The sequence below is a fragment of the Chiloscyllium punctatum genome, chromosome 25, assembly GCF_047496795.1.
Source record: "Chiloscyllium punctatum isolate Juve2018m chromosome 25, sChiPun1.3, whole genome shotgun sequence".
Classification (NCBI taxonomy): domain Eukaryota; kingdom Metazoa; phylum Chordata; class Chondrichthyes; order Orectolobiformes; family Hemiscylliidae; genus Chiloscyllium; species Chiloscyllium punctatum.
This window is the reverse complement of record NC_092763.1, coordinates 58,618,704-58,631,365: the sequence shown is the minus strand read 5'-3', so window position 1 is coordinate 58,631,365 and position 12,662 is coordinate 58,618,704. Positions and strand designations below refer to the sequence as shown.

The following is a 12,662-nucleotide window of genomic DNA, read 5'->3' as shown; positions in this document are numbered from 1 at the left end:
ATATACTGAGCAAGTCAGGGTCAGATTCATTTAGTTTAACCAGTACAATTTATCATGAGGTAATGGGGCTGCAGATGGAGTTTAATTTACATAAATGTGAGGTGTTGCATTTTGGAATCAGGGCAGGACTTATACACTTAATGGTAAGATCCTGGGGAGTGTGGCTGAACAAAGTGACCTTGGAGTGCAGGTTCATTGTTCCTTGAAAGTAGAATCGCAGGTAGATAGGATTGTGAAGGCAGCATTTGGTTTGCTTGCCTTTATTGGTCAGAGCATTAAGTATATGATTTGGGTGGCCGTATTGCAGCTGTACAGGACACTGGTTACACCACTTTTGGAATACTGTGTGCAATTCAGGTCTCCCTGATACAGGGAGGATGTTGTGAAACTTGAAAGGGTTCAGAAAAGATTTACAAAGATGTTGCAAGGCTTGGAGGATTTGAGCTATAGGGAGAGGCTGGGGCTATTTTCCTTGCAGCATTGGAAACTAAGGGGTGACATTACACATGTTTATAAAATCATGAGGGGCATGCATGGGGTAAATATACAAGGTCTTTTCCGTGGGATGGGGAGGAGCCCAAAACGAGAGGGCATAGGTTTAAGATTAGGGAGAAAAATTTAAAAAGGACCTAAGGGGCAAGTTTTTCATGTACAGCGTATGGAATGAGCTGCCAGAGGAAGTGGTGGAGGCTGGTACAATTACAACATTTAAAAGGCATCTGGATGGGTATATGAGTAGGAAAGGTTTACAGGGATATGGGCCAAATCCTGACAAATGGGACGAGATTAATTTAGGATATCTGGTTGGCATGGCCAAGTTGAACCGAAGGGCGTGTTTTCGTGCTGTGCATCGTTATGACTCTAATTGTCCAAAAATAATTAGCATAAGAATATACCACATGCAGATCACCTCTTTTGATCTAATTTTTCACAGTCTTTTTTCAGCTGACCTGCAGCATTTCCTTTCAAAAACGAAAGCTTCACTGTCCACATCTGTGCATTTTATCATTCAAAGTTTAAAGACAGAAAGAGGAAACTTGTACTTTGTCAGGTAATGACAAGAGTGTGCAAGCATAAGATACACAATAGCACATGTGCTCCCATGTCCTTCAACGTTACAACTTCCTCTGATTAAAATGAAGGAAGGGTTTAAACAATGCAGCCGTCAAAAAGCAGCACTGAAAGCATAAAAAAGTAGGGTGCAATCCTAATGAACTAACCCGACCACTCCTGAGGCACATTCTGACTAAATCGTAAATCATTGACATGGAATACGCAGAACTCTCCATCTAAAATACTTCATTCTTTTTAACTGAGACTTTACCCAATTACTAAACAAATAGCAAACTAATGCTGAGAACACCATTCTGAAACTTACAGCCTCAGCCATTTCCAAATTGCTGACTTTGAATTCTTGTGACGGCTCCTGCAGCGATTTTAAAGAATCTTCACCCCTGTACAAGCAAGTAACCAAGTTACATCAAAACAAAACATAAGATGATAAATTTGAATAATGATTTTAATTTTAAATAACTAACATTCTTAGGAGAAGATGTCTTAAGATTATTTGCATTTTCTTCTTTAATTATCACAATTTAATTTTTTAAATGCTCATTTTCTATGCAGTTCGTGAGGGCACCGACTCATGCAGCCAAAGCTGCACAGAAATTGCCACTAACTTTAGGATTTTATTCGGACAGCCATTCTTAGCTGTTTGTCTGGACAATAGTACCAGTTTTTCATCGCAGTTCTAACTTATGATTAGTTGCCCAATTTTCAATTCAAAATTATGGATTCTTTGTAATAAATACAACATCATAAACATTTACCTCACTTGTAGAACTCTATATAAATAGAGAGCCATAAGACTGATGTTTCCCATTAAGTTTTTGGGTAAAGTTTATAATGATATGACAACGATATGCATCCTTTCAGGATGGAATAAAGTATTTCTTGGTAATCAACAAACTTTCTTTAAGATTAGGATGAAAGTACACCAAGACTGAAAAAAAATCATATTTTGGGACTCTTGACAGGAAAAAAGAACACAGACTTCAAGTAGAATAGGGATGTTTCTATGACGTAACTGATGCATTTGTTAAATATGCTTCACCAACATCACTCCCAAAGGTTACAAAAGGCAACTCAATTCATATTTGTTAGCCTGCATTTCGTACATTTAATTCCATTTAGACTTGAAAAAAACACAAACCAGAGCACGATTACAGTGGTGACATAAGGTGAACTAGAAAAAGTGAGCAAGTGCCTGGTGTCTTAGTATTACAGTATAATATCTGATTTGTTTTAAATTCAAAAGCCCCAAAAATGAAAATCAGAAATTATGAAAACACGAAGACTGGTTTTGAAACCACAATTATGGCAGCTTATTTACAGTTAGAAAAACAGGATTTTAAAGGCCTACAATTCTCAAATCATGCCAGTCAGTGGTTAAGAATCCAAGTTCTGGATGTAGGCTTGTTCGTTGAGCTGAAATGTTCATTTTCAGACGTTTCGTCACCATACTAGGTAACATATAAATAGAAAGCAGGAATCATCAGCAGTACTTCGTCTGGAGGCTCACTGAAGATGTTATCTAGTATGGTGACGAAACATCTGAAAATGAACCTTTCAGTTCAGTGTATAAACCTCCATCCAGAACCTCAACCTGAGCTACAAATCTTCTCAAAACTCGCCAAGGATCCAAGTATCATGCACATTAAAAAATGGTGCTGGAATTTACAGGAAGAATGTAGATTTATAAAACTGAGAATGAAACAGCACGCATACAATACACAGCTGGAAATTCTGATTCATCATTCCCCTAATGCTGCAATCATAATTAAACAACAAAATAAAGGAATACAAAGGAACCTCAATAAGTGAGGTATACATGCGTGCAGAAATATGGGGAGGTCAACGCAGTGTACAACAAACGCAGTAAAAGGAACAAATGACTAAATGGTTTGTCTAAAGTGTATATACACATAAGGATCAGCATTTACATTTCAAATGAAATGGGAATGGAATTCAACTTTCTTATACAATACTGCACATTAAAATCCTGTCTCTTACCCATCAACCAAAGCCACCTCCTCTTGTTTTCCAGGGTTTTCATCTATTAATAGAAAGAGAGAAGTCTATTTGTGGTTTCCAACAGATAAGTAGTAATTTCAAAATGTAATAATCTTGAAAATTTCTAATATTTGCATAGTATAACCTTGCGAGGGAAATCTCATGGTTTGGTAATATCACGACGACCACACTGAAGTAAAGTTGCCTCGCAAGTGCAAAATGGTGAAGTATGACACGGGAATCAAGTTCGCAATTCAATTCCTGACCCTACTTAAAGCATAAAGTGCAAACCTAACTCGAGAAAGTAATGTTTCACTGCTTGAGGACGGAGTTAGCTTACTGCAGCGAAGATGTAAAAGTTTCCATTTTTGCAAAACAACCTCATGATAATACTGGAGGCATCCTTATTTTAAAATGAAATGTTCAATAAAAAGCCAAAGACGGGACTTCTTGTTTAAAAAAGGTAATCTGCTCTAAAATGCATATTAATCCTTCAGTCACACATATACAGTGCCCAACATTAGTGCATATACAGAATGAAAGGTTTTCAGCAGTGGAGTACCCCATATTTGACAGAGCTATAAATGAATTTGTCACCTGCCAATAGAAGCACTGAGCAGCTTATTTTGTAAAATAAAAGCATCAGGTGATACAGTGTTAACAGTGCATATATATAGTCAAAAAGTAATTGGGAGCAAGGGATAGAGTTTTTACAGGAGTGGATTGTGGGAGGTGGTGTTGAAAAGGTAGCTGTGAGAGTCGGTGGGTTTGAAATAAATGTCCATGTTGAGTTGCTCACCGGAAATGGAGGTGGCGAGGTCTAGGAAGGGGAGGGAGATGTCTGTGATGGTCTAGGAGAACTTGAGGTCAGGGTAGAAAGTGCTTGTGAAGTTTAGCGCCACCCTCTTGAACTGTCCTATCTGTCCATCTTCCTTCCCACCTATCCGCTCCATCCTCCACTCCAGCCTATCACCAGCACCTCCCACATCTACCTATCGCATCCCCAGCTACCTTCCCCCTAGCCCCATCCCTCTCCCATTTATCTCTCAGGCCCATTTGCACACCCACACATTCCTGATGAAGAGCTTATGCTCCAAGTGTTTCTCTTCTGCTCCTCAGATGCTGCCTGACCTGCTGTGCTTTTCCAGCACCATACGTTTTGACTCTGATCTCCAGCATCTGCAGTCCCCACTTTCTCCTAGTGCATTTATATAGCACTATTAACATCAAACATCCCAAGGCACATCACAGAAGTGTAATTCAACACCAAGTCACGTATTAGGCACAGATGACTAAACATTTGGTCTAAAGATGGTTTTAATTAATGTCTTAAAAGAGAGATTGAGGTCCTAAGGATTAAGAAGCTTAAGGTTTGGCTCTCAAGGTAAAACAATTAAAATCAGACCCCACCTTATTTTTTGCATAAAAATCAACATTTTCCTAGCTCCCATTAGTTCTGAAGGGTCGTTGGACCCAAAACTTTAATTCTCGATTTCCCTCCACAGTTGCTGCCAGACCTGCTGAGCTTTTCCAGCAATTTCAGTTTTTGTTTCTGATTTCCAGTATCCGCTGTTACATAGATAGAACAATATAGCACAGGAGAGGCCCCTCAGCCCTTGATGTTGTGTCGAACTGTGAACTAATCTAAACCCATCTCCCTACACTATCCCATCATCATCCATGTGCTTATTCAAAGATTGTTTAAGTCTCCCTAATGTGGCTGGGTTAACTGCATTGGCAGGTAGGGCATTCCACGCCCTTCCCACTCTCTGAGTAAAGAACCTGCCTCTGACATCTGTCTTAAATCTATCACCCCTCAATTTGTAGCCATGCTCCCTTGTACAAGCTGATGTCATCATCCTAGGGAAAAGACTTTCACTGTCGACCCTATCTAATCCTCTGATCGTCTTGTATGTCCCTATCAAATCCCCTCTTAGCCTTCTTCTTTCCAATGAGAACAGACCCAAGTCTGTCAGCTTTTCCTCATAAGAGCTTCCCTTCAGACCAGGCAACAGCCTGGTAAATCTCCTCTGCACATTTTCCAATGCTTCCACATCCTTCCCGAAATATGGCAACCAGAACCGTACACAATATTCCAAGTGCGTCCGCACTAGCGTTTTGTATAGTTGCGGCATGATATTGCAGCTCTGGAACTCAATCCCTCTACCAATAAAATCTAACATACTCGTATGCCTTCTTAACAGCACTATCCACCTGGGTGGCAACTTTCAGGGATCTATGTACATGGACGCCAAGATCCCTCTGCACATCCACATTACCAAGAATGTTTCCATTCACCCAGTATTCTGCCTACCTGGTATTCTTCCCAAAGTGAATCACCTCACATTTATCTGCATTGAACTCCATTTGCCACCTCTCAGCCCAATTCTGCAGTTTATCCAAGTCCACCTGCAACATTCTTCCACACTGTCCACTACTCCACTGACTTTAGTGTCATCTGCACACCTTCTAACTCATCCACCTATGCCTGCGTCTAAGTCATTCATAAAAATGACAAACAACAGTGGTACCAAAACAGATCCTTGTGGCACACCACTAGTAACTGGACTCCAGGCTGAAAATTTTCCACCAAACACCACTCGCTGCCTTCTTACAAAAAGCCACTTTCTAATCCAAACTGCTAAATCACCCTTAATCTCATGCCTCTGCATTTTCTTCAACAACCTGCCATGTGGAACCTTATCAAAGATCTTACTGAAGTCCATGTACACCATGTCAATTCCCTACCCTCATTCACATGCTTGGTCACCTTCTCAAAAAACTCAATGAGGTTTGTGAGACATGGCCTACCCTTGACAAAACCATGTTGACTATCTGCAATCAAATTGTTGCTTGCTAGATGATTATTAATCCTATCTCTCATAATCCTTTCCAAAATCCTTCCTTTAACAGACGTAAGGCTCACTGGTCTATAATTACCTGGGTCATCTCTATTGCCCTTCTTGAACAAGGACACAACATTTGCAATCCTCCAGTAGTCTGGTACAAAACCTGTGGACAATGATGACTCAAAGATCAAAGCCAAAGATTCCAACACCTCCTTCCTAGCTTCCCAGAGAATCCTTGGATAAATCCCATCCGGCCCAGGGGACGTGATTATTTTTACTCCTTCTAGAATTGATAACACTTCTTCCTGACTAACCTTGATCCTTTCTGGTCTAATATCGCGTGTCTCATTCTTCTCCTCTGAAATATTCTCCTTTTCCTGAGTGAAAACCGATGAGAAATATTCATTTAGCTCCTCTCCGATCTCCACAGGGTCCATATACAACTTCCCACTTCTGTCTTTGACTGGCCCTATTCCTACCCTATTCATCCTTTAATTCCTCAGTTCTTTCAGTTTTTTTTTAACAACTTATTTTCCCATATTATATTCTGTCTGTGAAGCTTGTATCCATTCAGGAACCTGTCTATATTCCACTGCAGACTCTTTGTGTCACCCTAACTGCTTGCATTTCCATCTTTGTGTCATCCCCAAACTTGACGATTGTACATTCATTTTCCTCATCCAAGTCATTAATGTGTATTGCAAATAACGGTCACCCCAGCAATGATACCTATGGTACACCATTAGTTACAAGTTACCACCCTAAAAATGGCCTCTTTATCCCAATTCTGTCTTTGATAATTAGCCAACCCTCTATCCATGCTAATATACTATCCTCAACATCATGGCTCTTACCTTATTAAGTAGCCTTATGTTTAGATTAGATTGGATTAGATTAGGTTCCTGACAGTGTGGAAACAAGCCCTTCAGCCCAACAAGTCCACACCGACCCTCCGAAAAGCAACCCACCCAGACCCATTCCCCTCCAGTTACCCCTGACTAATGCACCTCACACTACGGGCAATTTAGCATGGCCAATTCACCTAATCTGCACATCTTTTGACTGTAGGAAGAAACCAGAGCACCTGGAGGAAACCCACGCAGACATGGGGAGAATGTGCAAACACCACGAGTGGTTCTTATCAAGCACGTTTTGGAAATCCAAAAATATGACATCCACTGGTTTCCCCTAAATCTATCCTCAGAATTGCTTGTTACCTCCTCAAGTATTGTAGTAAATTGGTGAGATACAAGTTCCCCAGCAGCACTGCAATGGTGGGGGCAGGGCAAGTGTTGGAGGGTTCAGGCAGGTATCACTATTGTTTCACTTAGGGAAAAAAGGTCCAGATGTAAATGCAATCATCCACATAGTAAGGGTAACAATCAGAAGCAAATAAAACAAGACAAAGAGAAACGCAATGGCACCTGACCAACTGAAAAAGTAAATAAGAAGGGGTGAATCAAGTAAGGAAGAGATTCGAGTGGAAGAGGAAGATTAGCACCAGACAGAATATCTGGTAATAATGTCTAAAAAAAATGCTGAGTGGAGCAGTTAGGGTTGCTGCTCAGGAGGATGCAGCTACAAATGACTCGGTGTGAACTTTGTCAGATACCAAGAAGGACAGAGGGGGAAGCTGTAGCCTTGTCCAAGAAAGTGTCAAGCCTGGGCCCCGAGGCAGAAGAGGAACAAGGTCAAGAATTATAAAATGATTGTGGTAGGGATTAGGAGGGTACTGATATGAAGAAGTGAGAGGAGAGAGAGGTCACAGGGTCATAGAGATGTACAGCATGGAAACAGACCCTTCGGTCCAACCTGTCCATGCCGACCAGATATCCCAACCCAATCTAGTATAGAGGAAATAACCTATTATATGAATAGGAAATACCAATGGAGGGACAACTTGAGTTCCAAAGGTCTGGTTATTAAGGGGGATGTATTCCAATAGTGTCACAGTCCAATAAAATTGATGCAGATAGAGTTAACCTATAAAATTGACAAATTCTTGACCAGGTTGGAGAAAGGCACACCTGATGATTTTAAGTACTGAATCCATTTAAAAGGTAGAGCATCAATGCATTTGCTGATTGCTCATGTACCATTCTGATGAAAGGTCATCAATCTGAAACATTAACATGGCTTCCATCCACAGATATCATTTGGACTGTGTTTTTCCAATATTTCTTCTGGTTTCAGATTTCCAGCATCACAGCATTTTACTTTTGTACGGCTACATTGATGAACATAGTTGAATGGGAAGAAGATTCAGAAGATGTGCAGAAACAGTTACAAGGTATTGAAAAGGCACTGGTGTCATTGGAGGTCACCCTAAGTTTGAGAAGCCACACAGAAATGTACTTCAATACAGAAGAGTGAATCTCTGGCCAGGAACCAAACTGCAACTGAAGCTGAAAAAATATCCAGTAAAACTAGTAGGCCAGTTACAAGCTCAGCAGGGGACTGTAGCAGTCGGAAAGGGTGCAGATACATTTAATCAAATGTGATTAAGTGCACTATGTTCAAGTGTGTTATGACACATCTCTAGTGCAGTCAAGACTTAACCCAGCCTTCTGGCCCAGAGACAGAGTCACCCTAAGAGCTTGAGCTAATCAAAGTTATTTTATAACTTAAGCAACACTTCACAGTCTTACAGTGTAGCGCAGTGCTGATATGTAATCTTGATGCCCAGAGAAGTTCAAACATTTAGGAAACAATTCAGGGCTCACTGCAGAAGTCAGAGTAGGCCTTGTCTGGGATGGGCACTGACAGCGTAAACTGGCATTTAACTTCAATTAAGAGCCAGAGGAATATAAAATAGTAGAAGTGAAGTTGTACCAATCTGGGGGTTGTGAGGAGGGGCAGAACAAGATGGAGTCATTTTTCAAGGATCTGGAACTCCTGGGCATGACTCCTGAAGAAGAGTCTTTTCTCAATGCCCCCCTGTCAGAGCAAGAGATGTAGGAGGCTGTGAAACAGCTTCAGAGTGGAAAGACACCCAGTCCTGATGGTCTTCCCAGTGAATTCTACAAGGAATTTATAAACATATTGTCTGACCCTACACTCAACATGTTCAATGACTCGTAGAGTCATGATCGTCTCCCACTATCTCTGAGACGGCTTTTGACCGAGTTGAGTGGCCGTGCCTTTTTTATGCTCTGGAGCGGTTTGGCTTGGGCGAAGCCATTACAAGGTGAGTAAAGGTTCTCTACAGTAATCCTCTCACTGCAATCAAGCAATTTTAACATTTTTCGGGGCAGCCACAGGGCTGTCCCCTTTCACCATTGCTTTTTACGTTGGTAATTGAACAGTTGTGGTGGCCATTAGTAGGGATTCCGATATATCGGCTCCAGAGTGGGGTCAAAATTACATTAGATTTCGTTGTACGCAGACGACGTTTTTTTTGTCAAATCTAGCAGCTTCGGTGCTTCGCCTGATACAATGCATCAGCACGTTTGGCACCTTTTCGGGGTACAAGATTAATTTTGCAAAATCAGAGGCTATGCCTATGGGTGGTCTTACGAAGGTGCTAGGTCTTGAGGGTGAATACTGATTCCCATTTAAGTGGTCACAGCAGGGTTTTATCTATTTGGGCATTTTCATCACTTTAGTTCTTGATCGGTTATAGAGTCACAGAGATGTACAGCATGAAAACGGACCATTCGGTCCAACCCGTCCATGCCGACCAGATATCCCAACCCAATCTAGCCCCACCTGCCAGCACCTGGCCCATATCCCTCCAAACCCTTCCTATTCATATACCCATCCAAACGCCTCTTAAATGTTGTAATTGTACCAGCCTCCACCACTTCCTCTGGCAGCTCATTCCATACACGTACCACCCTCTGTGTGAAAAGGTTGCCCCTTAGATGTCTTTTATATCTTTCCCCTCTCACCCCAAACCTATGCCCTCTAGTTCTGGACTCCCCGACCCCAGGGAAAAGACTTTGTCTATTTATCCTATCCGTGCCCCTCATGATTAGTAAACCTCTATAAGGTCACCCCTCAGCCTCCGACGCTCCAGGGAAAAATAGCCCCAGCCTGTCCATCCTCTCTCTATAGCTCAGATCCTCCAATCCTGGCAACATCCTTGTAAATCTTTTCTGAACCCTTTCATGTTTCACAACATCTTTCAGATAGGAAATTGCACGCAATATTCTAACAGTGGCCTAACCAATGTCCTGTACAGCCACAACATGACCCCCCAACTCCTGTACTCAATACTCTGACCAATAAAGGAAAGCATACCAAACGCCTTCTTCACTATCCTATCTACCTGTGACTTCACTTTCAAGGAGCCGTGAACCTGCACTCCAAGTTCTCTTTATTCAGCAACACTCCCGAGGACCTTACCATTAAGTGTATAAGTCCTGCTAAGATTTTCTTTCCCAAAATGCAGCACTTCGCATTTATCTGAATTGAACTCCATCTGCCGCTACTCAGCCCATTGGCCCATCTGGTCAAGATCCTGTTGTAATCTGAGGTAACCCTCTTCGCTGTCCACTACACCTCCAATTTTGGTGTCATCTGCAAACTGTACCTCTTGTGCTCGCATCCAAATCATTTATGTAATTGACAAAAAGTAGAGGACCCAGCACCGATCCTTGTGGCATTCCACTGGTCACAGGCCTCCAGTCTGGAAAACAACTCTCCACCACCACCCTCTATCTTCTACCTTTGAGCCAGTTCTGTATTCAAATGGCTAGTTCTCCCTGTATTCCATGAGATCTAACCTTGCTAATCAGTCGCCCATGGGGAACCTTGTCGAACACCTTACCGAACACCTTACTGAAGTCCATATGGATCACATCTACTGCTCTGCCCTCATCAATCTCTTTGTGACTTCTTCAAGAAACTCAATCAAGTTTGTGAGACATGTTTGCCCACTCACAAAGCCATGTTGACTATCCCGAATCAGTCCTTGCCTTTCCAAATACATGTATATCCTGTCCCTCAACTTCTCTCCAACAATTTCCCCACCACCGAGGTCAGGCTCACCGGTCTATAGTTCCCAGGCTCATCTTTACCGCCCTTCTTAAACAGTGGCACCACGTTTGCCAACCTCCAGTCTTCCGGCACCTCACCCGTGACTATCGATAATACAACTATCTCAGCAACAGGCCCAGCAACCACTTCTCTAGCTTCCCATAGAGTTCTTGGGTACATCTGATCAGGTCCTGGTCATTTATCCACTTTTAACCATTTCAAAACATCCAGCACTTCCTCCTCTGTAATCTGGACATTTTGCAAGATGTCACCATCTATTTCCCTACAGTCTATATCTTCTATATCCTTTTCCACATTAAATACTGATGCAAAAGATTCATTTAGTATCTCCTCCATTTTCTGTGGCTCCACACAAAGGCCGCCTTGCTGATCTTCGGTTGGTTAAAGCTAATTTTATTCAATTATTTAATAAAATCAAACAAGACCTTAAAGAAGTGCTTCTGGTCTCATGGTTTGGTCGAATAGTTCTTATTAAGATGCATATTCTTCCCCGTTTGTTGTACCCTATATGGCTGCTCCCCGTGGTTTTCGAAAAGAAATGTTCAGGACACTGAACGTTGGTTCAGCTCTTTTATTTGGCATTGTAAGCGGCCCCTTATTAAATTAGCTAAACTGCAACTGCCTCACCGATTGAGGTGAGTGGATCTCCTGGACATTAAAAACTATCAATTAAGCTCGGCTTTTATCTTATGTGAGTGATTGGGCTTGTGGTGACACTCTTTCAATATGGTTAGATACCAAAACCCCTCAGGAAGGGTACCCCCTTACTAGCTTGCTGCTTTTGGATAAAATTAGGACAGTTAAGGAATATTGCCATAACCCAATTGTTATCAATAGTTATAAAGCAGGGAGGACAATTCGGCAGAGGAGAGGCAATATTGGCAAAACATCTTCTCTTACATCAATAGTGGGTATGCCGGCTTGTCATCCAAGGATGATAGATTCAGGATTCAAACATTAGGGGTGTGTCTTGCATGGGCAAGTTATTTGAGGGAGACACAATGATGTCCTTTGATCAGTTAGCATGGAAATATGTGCTACCTAACATGACTTCTCTTGTTTTCTTCAAGTCAGGGATTTTATTCAAAAAATTATGACACTTCTGACTAATTCCCTACAAATTCAACATGGAGAGGAGGGTGCTCAGTGCTAAGAGTACACTTTTTGTCAGCACTTCCTAAACATGGGGGTTGATTGACATCAATGGAACATCAATTCCATTTTTAAAAACCTTACATGGTTAGGTACAAAACTTTGCGTGGTGGGATTTATTGGCAGTTCATGCACAAATGCAATCACTTCACAAGATTCTCAGGAAGTTCGACAGCAAATCGATCCACTTTTTTTTGAGAGGCTGACAGTGTAGCAGCACAAATTGTCCAGCAAATTGTGGCAATTGTCAATTTATGCCACATTGTTTCCTTGGCAAAAATTGCTGTGAAACTTACACATTAATAATTTTGCTGCCATTTAACTCACTATTGTTTTGACATCAAATTCTGACTAAATGCACAACCGCAAAGACCATCGGGGATCAATCCACACTCTGCATCGAGTTACCTGATCTCAGCCAGGTTGTCAATACATGACCTAGAATGAACGCTTGGAGGGCATCAGTGAAACCTTCAATCTGCATGGGTTACAAGGGAAGAAGTGCATTGGATGGAATGGGGGAACTTTAGAAACTAGTAACTATTTATGAGGCAATTCAGAAGAAAATGCTTTCCCTTAAACTGACCT

The 12,662-nt window shown here is 41.6% G+C and overlaps 1 protein-coding gene across 3 annotated transcripts in view; it reads right to left on the bottom strand.

Annotated features, from left to right (window-relative positions):
* Positions 1-12,662, bottom strand: part of LOC140495969 (pre-mRNA 3'-end-processing factor FIP1-like) — a 48,082-nt gene that overhangs the window by 34,573 nt on the left and 847 nt on the right. For all 3 annotated transcript variants that reach the window (XM_072595321.1, XM_072595322.1, XM_072595324.1), the window contains exons 2-3: positions 3,073-3,115; positions 1,379-1,454 (exon numbers count right to left, since the gene is read on the bottom strand). In XM_072595321.1, the coding sequence (XP_072451422.1) occupies positions 1,379-1,454; positions 3,073-3,115 (119 nt within the window). The remainder of the gene's footprint in view (positions 1-1,378; positions 1,455-3,072; positions 3,116-12,662) is intronic.